General features: G+C 42.5%; 1 protein-coding gene across 1 annotated transcript in view; it reads left to right on the plus strand.

Moving 5' to 3' along the window:
* ubr1 (ubiquitin protein ligase E3 component n-recognin 1) overlaps nucleotides 1-11,980 on the plus strand; it is a 398,703-nt gene extending 386,723 nt beyond the window's left edge. Inside the window, exons 44-47 of the mRNA XM_072487581.1 lie at nucleotides 571-648; nucleotides 1,701-1,871; nucleotides 3,919-4,020; nucleotides 6,875-11,980. Of these exons, the coding sequence (XP_072343682.1) occupies nucleotides 571-648; nucleotides 1,701-1,871; nucleotides 3,919-4,020; nucleotides 6,875-7,016 (493 nt within the window). The 3' untranslated portion in view covers nucleotides 7,017-11,980. The remainder of the gene's footprint in view (nucleotides 1-570; nucleotides 649-1,700; nucleotides 1,872-3,918; nucleotides 4,021-6,874) is intronic.
* Nucleotides 11,981-15,377: the final 3,397 nt, after the last annotated feature.

The raw sequence follows: 15,377 nt of genomic DNA on the forward strand, positions 1-15,377 counted from the left end.
CTAGTGCTGGCTAAATTAGAACGGGAGTGAAAGGAAAGTGAATTGTAGATTTGAACTATAGGTAAATATTTTTATGGCTATGTAGTACATGTGTGCATGTTTAATGTTGAGAGTATGATTTGCATATCATCTGAGTGCATATAAAAGTTCAATTCTTATTCCTGTGGGTACAGAGAACCTACTCCTGTGGGTACAGCGAACTAATTTCTGTTTGACTCTACTGAATAATATGAGATTCAATATCTTTATTCTTCAATCATTTAAGGTGGAAATTTTGACCAGAGGGTATGGTGCTTGCTGTGTAGACTCTGTGAATTAAGCTTCTGCTCAAATTATTCAGCATCTGATACCCTCGCGGGAGTGTGGTGCGTCATCTCCATTCATCTACATTGTGTAATGTACAGGAGCCAGTGAGAAAGTCAAGAGTGGCCTTGTTTGGTGTCTTCCCTTCTCTGAAGGATGAATGATGGCAGCAGTATCGGGCTCTGAATGAGGCTATGTTTTATATCTTTAAAATTATATCCTTTTAGTAATGGTGATGCTGTTTGACAGTAAGTTCTTTCTTAAAAGGTATCCAAGGGAAAGAAATCAATTAATGGAACTTCCAGACGACTACAGTTCTATACTGAATCAGGGTTGTCAGTACAAGTGAGTCCATTCATCAACATCTCGTCTCAATTTTATTATTTTGTATGGTGCTTTTTGATAGTTCTAGGATTGCAAAAGGCAGAACAAACCATAGAAAGTCCTACATCCTGACACTGAAAATGTATTTTTAAAATTGGCATTAAAGTTACGTGGCAATCTCTCTGAGCTGGCTTACAGAAACTTAGTTAGTAGTAATTGCTTGCCCTTCACGTCTAAGTTCTTCTTCCAGAGTCTGTGCTGTAATATAAATGGACAGGTGTCAGTAGCTCTGGATGCAAACCACACCATATCACAAAACAGTTTTGTTTCCCAATCGAAGGGCTAGGGCGGTGCTGATAATGGCTGCAGATCATGCAGCTACATGCAGTGCTTCCATTCTGACTGTAGGTAGGTTTGAGTTCTCTCATTTCCATGTTGCTGGCCTGCATGCACCTTGCCCTGACATCAGGCAATGCCTATGGCCAAAAGTGCAAAGAGACGAGCAAGGCCATTCTATAACACTTAATACAGAAGATTGCAGTGTACATTGGGTATCAGGTTCAAGAACTGGATGAAGCACTGATACCTGTCATTGTTGGGTTGTCAAGTGATTGTCAGGTAATTGTTTTGATATGAGCTTAGGAAGTAATCACAAAATGATTTAACACCGAAAGACCTGTCATGCTTGTGCTGGCTCTTGGAAAGAACATCCAACAGTTAGTTGCGTTCTCTCACTCTATCCCCATAGTTCTGCATATTTTCCTTTTCCGTTATTTCGCATTCAGATTGTTTCAGATTCACATTCAGTTTGATTCAGATGCACTTTCAGATTGCTATTGAATCTACTTCCACCACCCTTTCAGGCGATGCATTCCACATCACAACAAATCGCTGTGCAAAAAACTTTCCTCATGTTCATGTGTCCCCAGCCCCGATTCTTTAAAGTCCTCTGGTTAGCAGCCCTCCTGCCAGTGGAAATATGATATTGAATATCAGAGGCGTGAATGATCTGTTGTGTGTGTGACGTCAACAGAGCCAGAACTTTAAATAAATTCCTGTCATTTCCTTAACAGGTGCTCCAGATCTTCGGATGATGAGACTAAGAATTTAGCCCTCTGCATGTTCTGTGGAGCCATGCTGTGTTCGCAGAGTGCATGCTGCCGGGAAGAAGTAAATGGAGAAGAGTTTGGAGCTTGTGCAGCTCACGCTATAAACTGTGGGTCCGGATTGGGGATGTTCCTCAGGTATCTTGCCATGCGCACCGAGTAGTTAACTTGTTTTGTGCCAACTTTTAACAGTTCAGAGATATCATAGAATCATACAGCACAGAAGAATACCATTCGGCCTATCGTGCCTGTGCAGACTCCTTGCAAGAGCTATCCAATTAGTCCGACTCCCCCCTCATTCCTCCATGGTCCTGCAAATTCTCCTTTTTTTTTAACAAACATTTTGTTAAGGCATTTATGGTTTTATAACAATAAAAGATAGAAATACAGATGTAAACAAAGTTCTGTGCGTAATACATCCCTCCATCTCCCACTGTTCCCGCCTTATCTAGACACAAAACTCTTCCTCCCCCCTCCCCCTTATTGAATCTGCTGACAGTTTAGTTTTCTCTGAAGAAGTCAATAAACGGCAGTCACCTCCGAACGAACCCTAACGTTGATCCTCTCAGAGCGAACTTAATTTTCTCAAGTCCAGGCTGGGAGAAACCCAGCCATGTCACTAACCCATATCCCTGATTTTGGGGGCTTTGAGTCCCTCCACACCAATAAGATCCGTCTCCGGGCTACCAAGGAGGCAAAGGCCAAAACGTCAGCCTCTCTCGCCCCCTGGAATCCCGGGTCTTCCGACACTCCAAACATCACCACCTCTGGACTCGGCGCCACCCTCGTTTTTAGAACCGTGGACATGACACCCACAAATCCCTGACAGAATCCCCTGAGCTTCGGACATGCCCAAAATGTGTGGACATGGTTTGCGGGCCCTCACACGCACCTCACACACCTGACCTCCACCCCAAAAAAACCTGCTCATCCGGGCCACCGTCATGTGTGCCTGGTGGACCACCTTGAATTGTATCAGGCTCAGCCTGGCACATGATGAGGACGTGTTGACTCTGCTCAGAGCCACAGGTCTGCCTCAACTCCTTACCTAGCTCATTTTCCCATTTACGTTTTATCTCACCTATCTGGGTTTCCTCCCACTCCATAAGTTCTTTATAGGTTGCAAATTCTTCTTTTCAGCTATATACCCAATTCACTTTTGTAACTTATTGAATCTGCTTCCATAACTCTTTCAGGCTGTGCATTCCAGATTATAAATAACTACTCAAAACAAAATTCACCTTCTTAATTTTGTGTCCTCTGGCAGCTGACTCTCCTGCCACTGGAAACAGTTTGTCCATATACACTCAGTCAAAGCACTGTATATTTTCCAAACCTCTGTCAATAGGACAGCCTAATCTGTCACAAGCTGCAATCAATAAATTCATCAAAAGAATTTAAGGTGTTAATTAAGACAGCTGCAATCCCCAGTGTTTGCATTTTGGAGCACTTCCTTAAATGTCAGTTCCTCATTCCAACTGGATAAAATTATAACGGAGACAGGCAGATCAGGAAGGCTGCAAGATCTGTATGTTGCTAAGTAAATAGGGGGAGACAGTGATGTCATTACAGTGTCACTGGATTAGTAATCCAGAGGCCCAGGCTAAATCCCTGAAGAAATGGGTTTACATCCCACCATGGCAGCTGGTAGAATTTAAATTCCATTAATAAGTCTGAAATTGAACGTAGATCTCAGTAATGATGACCATAAAACCATCAGTGATTGTCACACCCATTTGGTTCACTAGTATCCTTTAGGGAAGGAAATCTGTCCTTGCCTAGTCTGGCCTGGATGTGATTCCAGACCCACAGCACTGTGGCTGACCCTTAACTGCCCTCTGCAATTACCTAGCAAGAAAAAAAACTGATCTCAGCTGGAGTAGTGATAGGGACTTTCAACCTTCATTGCTCGTGTTGACGAAATGTTATCTTGTTGGTATCCAGTGATTTATGCTGCTAGAAGTAATCTGAGTCCTGCATTGGACCTGGAATTGCTGCACTCCATGACTGGAATAGCCTGTCCATGTTTGCTGGTTAGGCGCATACACGGTGGAATGAGTTACAATTGCTTGATCGGCACCTGTAGTAACTCTACCCCAAGCAAGAACACTTTGATAGAGTTGGCAAGAAAAGGAGAGGATAAAATACAGCTATTCATTTAAATGTTTCTTATTTCTTGCGCTAGGATACGGGAGTGCCAGGTGCTGCTGCTTGCAGGGAAGAATAGAGGATGTTTCATACCCGCTCCATACCTGGATGATTATGGGGAGACAGACCAGTTGCTCAAGTACGATTATCCCAAGAGAATTTATTCCTATATATGTTGTACAGCTTGGAATATATTTTCTAGCAATTGTGAACAGCATTTCATTAGTACCATGCGACTGGCTGAGGCTGTGTGCACCCTGCAGAATCTATATTGTCAGACTCTGTAAAATGAAAAGAAAAAAAGTCATGTTTATATAGTGCTTGTCACAACTTCAGGATGTTAAAGTGCTTTACAGCTGATGAAATACCATTGAGGTTTAGCATGAAGGCTTCGCCTTTTCAACCTTGTCCCCCGCCTGAGGTGTGGTGACCCTCAAGTTAAATCACCACTGAGGGCGGCACGGTGGTGCAGTGGTTAGCATTGTTTCTTCACGGCTGAGGACTCGGGCTCGATCCTGGCCTCGGGTCACTGTATGTGTGGAGTTGGTATATTCTCCCCGTGTCTGCGTAGGTCTCACATCCGCAACCCAAAGATGTGCTGGGTAGGTGGATTGGCCACACTAAATTGCACCTTAATTGGAGATTATATCACCACCAGTCAGCTCCTTTTCATTATGGTCATCTGGGACTATGGTGACTTTCATTCCGGAAAAATGACAGCAAGCTCCACAAATAATAACGTGATAGCAACCAAGTGACCTGTTTTTAGATGTTGGTTGATGTAGCATAAATATTGGCCAAGGCTGGGGAGAACGCTCCTTCGCTTCAAAATAATGCCCTGTAATCTTTTGTATCCACCTGAGAAGAGATGGGACTTTTTTTAACATCACATCCAAAAGACGGTATCTCCAATGGAACAGTGTTCCCTTTGTTCAAATACAGCTTATATTACACCTTAATGCAACAAAATCTCCCAAGGTACTTTGCAGGAGCATTGTGAAACAAAATGTGACTCTGAACAACATGAGATATTAGGTCAGCTGACCAACAGCTCGGTCAAAGAGGTAGGTTCTAAAGTGTGCCATAGTGAAGGAAAGTGAGGCAAAAAGGTTTATATACCAGAGCTTAGGGTCTACACTGCTGACGATACAGTCACCTATGGTGAAACAATTGTGGTTGTGCACTGGGTGTGTCAGATTTGAACCCATGATTACCTGATTTGTGGCAGATTTGGGGTTTTACAGCATCAGGCAGAAATCTCTGCTTGGAACAGTGCAACCAATCTTGTTTAGCTTATTCAACTATAGCTTAATACAATGATTTGTTCAGCAGCCATAGCAGAACACTTTTAATCTGTCCAACCCGTATAGCAAGCAAATCTTAATAGTGCTAACACAACCACCCTAAGCAATGTGACTGTATTGAACTTGAGTCCTGAAGCTGCCCATCGAGTGAGTTTCATTCATTCTCAGTTTTGAGGGAAGACAGAAATTTGAGATCCATTAACCTTGGCGCTTGAGAAGACCATCAGTGATCAAAAAGGACTATTGGTTGAGAAAGGGGAAGAGCACCCAATTTGGAAAGGCAAGCCTCAGTTGTTGGTGGAGATGTTTTTGCCCTTGTTTTTCAGAGTGATCTCCTAATGATTGGAGTGAATAAATTTTGTCCATTCATGGTAGTTCAAATCCTCACCTGTACTGGCAGACCTCTCCAATCGCAGCTTCCTTTCTTCTCTAAACCTCTTCACACCAGTGTGCCAACCTATATCCTCCACTGTTCAACTCTGGCCTTCTTTACATTCTCAACTCCACCTTCAAATACAAACTTTATCTCAAATTCCGGAATTCTTTCCGGAAACCATCACGGCACGCAGGGTAGCACAGTGGTTAGCACTTTTGCTTCACATCTCCAAGGTACCAGGTTCGATTCCCAGCTTGGGTCACTGTCTGTGCAGAGTCTGCATGTTCTCCCCGTGTCTGTGTGGGTTTCCTCCGGCTGCTCCGGTTTCCTCCCACAGTCCAAAGATGTGCAGGTTAGGTGGATTGGCCATGCTAAATTGCCCTTAGAATCCAAAAAAAAAGGTTAAGTGGGGTTACTGGGGATAGGGTGGAGGTGTGGGCTTAAGTGGAGTGCTCTTTACAAGGGCCGGTGCAGACTCGATGGGCTAAATGGCCTCCTGCACTGTAAATTCTATGATATGCGTTGCCACTTTACCCACCTTCACCAGCCTCTTGGAATAACTACCTCTTTGGGTTTCAACATCATGTACTGATTTTTGACAGCATATAATTAGCTTGGAAGATAAGACTGTCAGAATGACTCAAATTCAACCTATTCAACCTAATAATTGTACTCAAGGCCAACAGCAGGCTGAGGAAAACAGTTAATTAAAACCCACAGCAAGAAAGCAAACCTCTAGTGGCCGGCGGCACAAGGGAAACCTCAATATGCAAGAAAACCTATGATTTGTACGTGAAAATCAGCCCCACTTATCCTCTGAATCTAAACCACAAATGAAGAGAGAAATACATTGATAAACTGAAAACATGTTACTTGCATGAGCCTTCAGCACTTTCCAAGGATGAAAGTAGGAATATAAAGTGCCAAATCCATTAGACAGGACTCTTCAGTCAGTGTGTCAGAAACAGGCAGTCAGGAGAGTGAGCATAAGAAAATATCCCAGAGTAAAATAGGGCAGAATGTAATCACCTAGACAGTGAGGTTGTCCCTTGATACCATTCCCATCAATTGCAAAACCAACAAAGGAATGGGCATAACAGTCAGTCGGCAGTTGGGATCTGGAATATGCTGTGTGGAAGTATGGCTCCACAATCACTTATTGCTGGGTTGCTCCCAGGCCTTTTGAACTCACTTAAGCTACCTTCATCAGTTTTCACAAAAACAACAATTGCATGAATCGTGGTAAAAAGAAATTGAACATCTTGAGAAATTGAAACCTTAAACATTTTGAATTTCCATATCTTTTCTTAAAGGAGAGGTAACCCGTTGCATCTGTGCACCGAGCGATACAAGAAACTTGAGCAACTGTGGCAGCAGCACCGCATTCTAGAGGAGATCACAAGAAACCAGGATGCAAATCAAATCGTCTTTGCCTTTGAGTGGCAGCAGTTCTGAATTCCTCAGCCGCCACGCTTGAGAGCAGCAGCACCACTGTAACTTGCTGTTAGAAAAACGTCAATGGCTAATCTCTGAGCTGATTAAGTTGACAAGAACTGCTATTAATCTGCTGTGTCTATAACCCAAGTGCAGCGTGCCCAGATCATGGAAAGCCAACATCTGTTGTAGTTTCTGGCTTTTTGTACCTCCTATTTGATGGGGAAAAAATCTACCACCATACTGTGGTCTTACGTGGGGGCCTGGCAGGGAGAGGGAGGCTAGGGAAGGATGAAGTAAATTAGAAATGTGAAAATATTAACTTATGGATGTATTCAATCCCCCGCTCTTTATGGAAGCCATTTTCTGCCTTGCATAATCCACTACTAGAGGAAGGCACCAATGAAATGTAACTGTCATGGCTGTGCCAGTGTGAAGAACATTTGAAGTAGTGAGAAGCAGGAACAACCAGTTTGCAATGTAGCAGTTATCAGTATCTTTCTTCCATACAATGAACCATCTTGTTTAAGTTTAATAAGAGTAAAAGAAAATACAATGCACAACTGTTTTCAGGATGTATCTGGTACCTGGGTAAATATGTTTTTGATCACGCAAGGAATTGAGATTCATATCTGCATCTTTACAAAATTCTGCTTAGATTGTACCACTTTGGTCAATTCAATTATTATTAGTCAGGAGTCAACAGCGCTCTGTAGTTGTTACTATATTTGGTTTTGCTAAAGTTCTTCCTGCAAATTTAATTTTGTTTTATAACGCAGAAGATATTATTTTCCCCTCTCAATGTCTTCCTGCAGCGCAATATGCAAGTTCTATCAATGCAACCTTGTTTCAGTCACTTCAGCTTCAAAATGAGTGCTGACAATGTTGGAACAATTGGGGGGCTGATGAAGCTTAATGAAACAATGGAGCTTGTTATCCACTGTTATACTGCAACAAGACGCGACAACCTTCCAAGAGAGGACGCTGACATATTGATTTGGCAAGTGCTTAAAATTCTGCCCAGTTGCCAAAAGATTCTCGGTATAAAAATATATTTGGTAACCAGTTACAACAGAAGTTGTAGTATGTTGTACAAGCCTGCCCCGTTTCATATAATGTTGTACTGTGAATTGCATTTGATTGTGATGCCCCATTAGCATGGTGAAAACAATGTTTTGGATCAAGGGGAACATTTAGCCACTCCATATTTCAAGAGGTTTAGTCAACTGGTTCTGCATCTATTCCATCGCCGTTTTGGCAGGCTGCGTGATACCACTTTTGGTTCTACCAAGTTTCAACAGATATTTTATAAAGTTAATTACAAATTAAGAATATACCAAATGCTGTGTGTTTCCCTATTTTAGGGAATGGGACTATATATTAAATAACATTACTAGATAATAGCTCTATGTCTGTATTTTTTGTGTATGTGTTTGGTTTTAAATTGCGTCTTTGAGTTGGTAACAGTTCATTACTGCTAATGTTTGATGTTTCACAGCAGTTAGAATGCTGTCCTGAGTTAGGCTTCTCTGTTGCACTTAAAATTTTACGGGATTAAAAGTAGGCAAATCCCAGCACCTGATGTCCTACATCCTAAAAGCGGTAGCTGCCGTGATAGTGGGTGCACTGGTTGTGATTTTCCAGAATTCCCAAGATCTTTAAACAGTCCCAACAGTTGGATATTGGGGAGAGAGAGAACTGGGCCAATTAGCCAGACATCAGTTGTCAGGAAAATGCTGGAATCTAATAATAATAATCGCTATTCTGAGACAGAGGCAATGTGGTTTTACAGCAGGGAAATCATGAGTTTGAGTTTCTTGAGGTTGTAACTAAGTAGGGTAGATAAAGGAGAGCCAGTAGATGTAATGTTTTTGGATTTCCAAAAGACATTCAATAAGTTGCTACACTAAAGGTTAATACGCAAGATAAGGGCTTGATGGAATTGGCAGTAATATGTTAGAATGAATAGAGGATTGGTTAATGGACAGGAAGCAGGCAGTTGAGATTAATTAAGTATTTTCAAAGTGGGAGTGAGTAATTAATAGAATGTTGTAAAGATGGGGCCTCAAATGTTTACAATGTGGATTAAACACTTAAAGACCAAGAGTAATGTGTCCAAGTTTGCTGCTGATGTTATGAAGCTTGGTGGGAATGTACGCAACAAAGAGGCTGCAAAGAGATATAGCCAAGTTAAGTGACTAAGCAACAAAGTGGCTGATGGAGAATAATGTGGAGAAGCATAAGGTTACTCAAAAGACTGGAAATGTCTTGTACTGTTTAAAAGCCGTGAAACTTTCAAATGTTGACAGGCAGAGATGTGGGTGCAGTTGTACAAGAAACACAATGCAGATACAGCAAGCAATTAGGGAAACAAATGGCATTTATTGTAAAGGGGTTGGCGTACACAAATAAGGAAGTCTTGATACAATTATATAGGCCTTTGATGAGACCACATCTGGTGTAGTAGGCGCAGTTGTATTCTCTATATCTAAAGAAGGATAATCTTGCCTTGGATGCGGTACAGTGAAGGTTCACTAGGTTGGTTCCTGGAATGAGGGGGCTGTCTTGAGATGAGAGGCTGAGTAAATTGGGCCTATACACTATGGAGTTTAGAATGAAAGGTGATTTCTTGCAACATACAGATTCTGAAAGGGCTTTACAAGGTAGGCACTCGAGGTTGATTTCTCTGACTGACTGGAGAAGTGGGAACAAGGGAGTCAATCCTTTAGGAATGAGACGAGGACAAATTTCTTCACTTAGAATTCTGTATCCTAGAGGATTGTGTTTGCTCCATCGATTTAATATTCAAAGCTGAAAAAAGCCGTGGAATCGAGGAATATGTGGAAATGGCAGGAAAGTGGAGTTGAAGCAGATCATATCAGCCACAATATTGAATGGCGGAGCAGGCTCAAGGGACCCAAGTGGTCTACTGTAGATCACCTGAACACTATATTGCATTATGAAGGCAGTCCGTCAAGTTGATCTATCTCAGGCATGTGTGGAGTTGCACAGGAGCAACCTGAATCAAATTTTCCCATGAGTTGAGTATTTGTCTCTTTCTTTCTTACTACCTGTTTCTGGCAACAGTTTGGAAATATCTGAGGATAGTGTTATCAGTCGTAAGAATATTGCAAGCTATAGTTTACAAGTATTGAGGGTTTCAGACACTGATCACCAAATGGTAGAAAACTAAAATCTTTCTCTCAATCTGTTTGGAGGCTTGGAAACATTGTTGAAGGAAATTATTTTTTTTTAAGCTGCAAATTCAGAGACAATGGGGAATGTGAATGTTGGCACTGCTCTGACTACACTTCTTAACAGCTCAGACTGGGATTGTGCGGATTCAGTGCTCAATAAAGTAATCTCTTAACTCACAGCGAAAACAAAACAGTGTGCCGGCAGTCGGGAAATATTCAAAATAAGAAGCCTTCATAGAAACCAGGAATTGAATTCCTCTCCTACTTCACTGCTTATTCATGAAGGTAATCTTTAGTCCAATGTCAAATAAGTCATTCCTCGCTTTTTATGTGCGTCTGTGTGTGTGCGCCCGCACACGTTTTGGAATAAGTACCCAAGCCACTGGCCTTATTTATCCTTCAAGTGTTAAGTTAATTGTGACATTGAAAATCATCTTGGCAACACCAAAGGAATAAATTGTCTAACCTGAATTTTGGGAATGAATCTCTCTGGTTCTGGTTTCCAGCGTTGTCTCAAAGCAACAGTTGAGCATTTCCTTAAAACCAGGAAAGTGTGTTGTAACAGAAACAGAAAATGCAGGGCAATCTCAGCAGGTCTGACAGCATCTGTGGAGAGAGAACAGAGCTAACGTTTCAAGTCTGGGTGGCTGATGTGTTAGCAGACCTCAGCTGGAGCTAGGGAGAGGAAGAAAGATGAACTGACGTTCCCATCCCTGATTGGTATTCCAGCAACCCATGCAGCACGCTGTGGTGCCTGCACAACTTACAACCAACTGGGCCCATGTATGAAAACAATGAGGTGTTAGCGGGTATCCATGGAGCCATATCTCGGTAGAAGAGTCGAGATTCTCCAAAAGTGAGGGAAGAAAAATGCACCCGAGGTGCCTTAGACTTCAGAATATTTGGCAATTTTATTCACAGTCATTGTCCGTTTCCTAGGTAGCTCATCAAATAGAATTCCAGTTGGAGAAAAACAATACAACTGAGCGTCCAGACACAGCACCACTCAAAAAACAGTCAGTACTGTTGCTAATGAATTTAGCCTGATAGCTTTGTGTGAAAAAAAGCTCCACAATGCTTAATCTGCATTTACAATGCTTAGGTTTAAGCAATGTGTAAAATGTTATGATGCATTGTTCGAGAGCTTTTCAAGAGATTCCTGTGAATTGCCGTACTATACAGGATATGTAGACTTGAATAAAACTTGACTCATGTCATGTTAATGTGGAGCATCAGTTTTTTTTCTATCCATTAAGAATAATCCTCAGGGCTTTGTGAACTGTGAATAAATATTTTGCTTGTGTTTACTCATGCTAATTTAAGATAGTCAAATTTCCTTTGCTTGTTTTATTTTGTGGAAAAGCAAGGTAACTTCTGGTAGGGTAGGAAGTCAGTATGTGTGATATGACCACAAGTTTGTGTTGTGTTCATGAGAGAGCTTCACGTAGGTACAGACGGAAGGCAAAAAAATCATTTACTTGTGTCCTATTAACTGACTATTTATGGTCAATGTAATTTCTTTTCACTTAACCGAAAGGTTTTATGATTTAAGGGAAGTATCTTCGCAAAAGGAGGGAATGTGCACAAGGTTTCTGTTGCATGCAAACAGCACAGCATTTTTGTGGCCTGATTCAGTCTGATTTATACAATTAAGTCACTTATTGATCACTTCTTTATGTATACAGTACCAATTTAGTTGATAATGGGAATGTATGGCAATAATTTAAGCATTGTGCTGGTGAGATTAATAGCAATATCTGTTATGTGGATTAAAAGAAATGGAGTTTACCAGTCATGTCTTATTTTTGACTTCAGATTCTCACATAAAGGTGCAAAGTGTTTTCAGTTGCTCAAGGAAAAAGATGTGATTTACACCTATGAATTATTTATATCCTTTGGGTACATTTTTGATCGGCAAGGATGTTGAGGAGTTTGAAACCAAAGTGGGTGGATGCAGTTAAGATACTGATCAACCATGACCACATTGAACAGGCTTGGATTGAATAGCTTCCTCTTGTTCTCATCTGCTACAGATGGAGCTGTGGGCAAGAAGTCAATTCTTGTTCCTGTGTGTGTTCCAGTGAAGGCCGTGCATTCTCCCCTGGTGCTTCTACCACAAATGTTCCTTTGACCGACACATCTATCTTTTTTGTTCAAGTTAATTCACTAAATGTGGGCACCACTAACAAAGCCAATATTTACTGCCCAGACCCACTGCTGATGCCTTGACGACAGCATTGATGCATCAGTGTCTTGCTTGGCCACATCAGAGGGCAGTTGGTGTGGGACAGGAGTCACTTGTAGGCCTGGCTGGGTAAGAACAACATGTTTACTTCCCTCAAGGACATTAATTGGGTTTTTATGACAATCTAAAACTTGATAGTGATCACTTTATTGATGCCAGATTTTTATATTTCAGAATATTCAACATTGAATTCAAATTCTCACACTGTCACAGTGAAATTTGAACTTGCTTTCTCTAGCTTACCCAGTAACAACCATTGTACGACCATGTTCCCTGTTGGATTGTTTCTTGGATATGCACTGGTGCTGCTTTTGCTTTTCTATAGTAGAATTCAACTCTGGAACACTTGAGGCGGGAGTCTAACCTGTTTCCCCACACTCTTGGCCTGCCTGTTGGTCTGATACAATATCACATGATTAAACCTGTTGGTGTGTTTGTTTCTTTGTTGAGCTGCTGTCTTTTATTGTGACCTAACCAAGTGTACGGTACACAAATTAAAGCGAGTGCTTATCCCATTGAGGTACCTCAGCATGCTAACTGCCGCACTGGGTCACCGTTCAGTATTATCTCACCACCCTTCGTTTCAGAATTTTTTTCAAAAAGTATTTTTTTAATTAAAGTTTTGCAAAGTTTTTCATAATAAATAGTAATAATCCTAACACAGCAAAATAGAGTGAACATTAACATAGTGCAAAAAAAGAATATACAATAGCAATTGACAAACGTGACCCCACGTGCCTCAGTCTTCCCACACCCTCAAAACTGACTCACAGAAGTCGTCTCAAAATAGGTGTCTTATGTGGAACTCCACATTCTGTCACATCAGTGTCATGAATAAACACTGTACATATTGCAAAACAAGATGGAAGATACTTAACGCCAACAAAAACTGCCTTAAAGCAGTAGGTTTAAAAACATAATCTTTATTAATGTCACAAGTAGGCTTACATTAATACTGCAATGAAGTTACTATAAAAAGCTCCTAGTCACCACAATAGCTCAGTGGGCTAGACAGATGGTTTGTAAAGCAGAACAAGGCCAGCAGCGCGGGTTCAATTCCTGTACCAGCTTACCTGAACAGGCGCCGGAATGTGGCGACTCGGGGCTTTTCACAGTAACTTCATACTTGTGATAATAAAAGATTATTATTACTAATACGGCACCTTTTTGGGTACACTGAGGGAGAATTCAGAATGTAAAAGTTTACAGCAAGGTAACGGAATAGCAGTGATAAACAAGCACCCTTCATCTGTGTGTGACCTAGATTTAGGAGAGACAGTTATTTGGGGTATTTTTTCCCCCTCTAACTTGAGCTTTTTTCACAACTCCCAATTGATCTTTTTGTACCCCCCACCCCAAATACATCTGAAACAATGTCCAAACTCAATTGTGCATTTCCAATCTTGTACTTGGGTATTTATGTACTCTTGTACTCTTCTGTATTTATGAGTAAATCGTTTCCGCCAAATGTTTTGTGATGTTTCTCAAAAGAGCAGGTGGAGGGGGTGAGGTGGGGTAATTGTCCTTCTAGCCCTCCCCATGTTTCTTTTGCACTTACCACTGAACTCCAACTGTGCCTGAATCTCAGTGTGAGTCCATGGAACAAATGGATGTAGACTTACATTCTGCCTCACATGGTGTAATCCTCCTGTCCTTATAAAACAGCCCACCCTTTGACTTAGCCAGGACCAGTTCAACAGAATGCGCTAGTGCCAGGAAGTATGAGTGAAGGAGGCTGCGGCGCATCACCTGGGGAGAGAGTGCCTGGTGACAGGTGTGAGGGGTATACCACCAGTGGGTGCCTAGTTAGGGGTGTATGCGGGGGGGAGGGGGGGGAGATAGAGAGGGACAACAATAGGCGGGCTGCGACATCGCACATGGCAACGAGGAACACGATGGCACCTCAAACAACCACTTTGAAGGGTTTCCAAATGAAGGGAAAGCTCGGAGTGCAGGGACTCACCCACATGGTGTGCCCATAGTTGGTGGCCATGTTGGGTGGCCCCTGGACAAAAGGAAACTCCGGATCACAGGGGCCCGGTCTCATGGTGAGGTAAGAGCTGCCATTTTGCATAGGCCCCTAACAAAGGGAAACCCCAGAATGCAGGGGCGTATCCACAAGATAAGTATGATTGATCCCGCAGGAAGTGGGGGGGGGGGAAGAGACGGACAGAATCTCCTCCTCCCCCCCCCCCCCCCCCCCCCCAAATCCGAATAGTCACTTGGAAAGTCAGGGGACTTAATGGCCCAGTGAAAAGATCCAGAGTCTTCGCCTACCTGAAAAGCATGAAGGCCAACATAGTCTTCCAAGGGACTCATTATAGGAAGGATGTGGATGTTTTGGAGAGGGTCCAGAGGAGATTTACCACGATGCTGCCTGGACTGGAGGGCATGTCTTATGAAGAAAAGTTGAGGGAGCTAGGGCTTTTCTCATTGGAGCTAAGAAGGCAGAGAGGTGCGGCGATGACCAGCTAAGTCGCACGTTTCGGCAGCTCCCGGTGGAACGGACTTTTGGGCTCTTAATAAGAGCCCCAACGGCAATTTTAACGGCTAGAAGCACTGTGCGGTAAACCAGAAGGGAATCCCCCCTGGAAATGGATGGAAAAAGGAGAGGGAAGTGGCCAGATTGCAGTGGATCCTTTGGAGCAGCGGCAAGGAAGGCAAGCAAGAACCAAGATGGCGACGGAAGGTGGCAGTTTAACATGGGGCCCTGAACAACAAGAGTTTTTGAAATGTTGCGTGGAAGAACTTAAAAAGGAAATGAATAAGGAGCTGTTGGCCCCGATATTACAGGCGATCGAAGGGCTAAAGGATGAGCAAAAGACCCAGGAGCGGGAGCTTCGGGTCGTGAAGGCAAAGGCTGCCAAGAACGAGGACGATATACAGGGCCTGGTGGTGAAGACGGAGATGCACGAGGCACACCATAAACGATGTGTGGAA

The sequence above is a fragment of the Scyliorhinus torazame genome, chromosome 2 (genome assembly GCF_047496885.1).
Source record: "Scyliorhinus torazame isolate Kashiwa2021f chromosome 2, sScyTor2.1, whole genome shotgun sequence".
NCBI classification, from domain to species: Eukaryota; Metazoa; Chordata; class Chondrichthyes; order Carcharhiniformes; family Scyliorhinidae; genus Scyliorhinus; species Scyliorhinus torazame.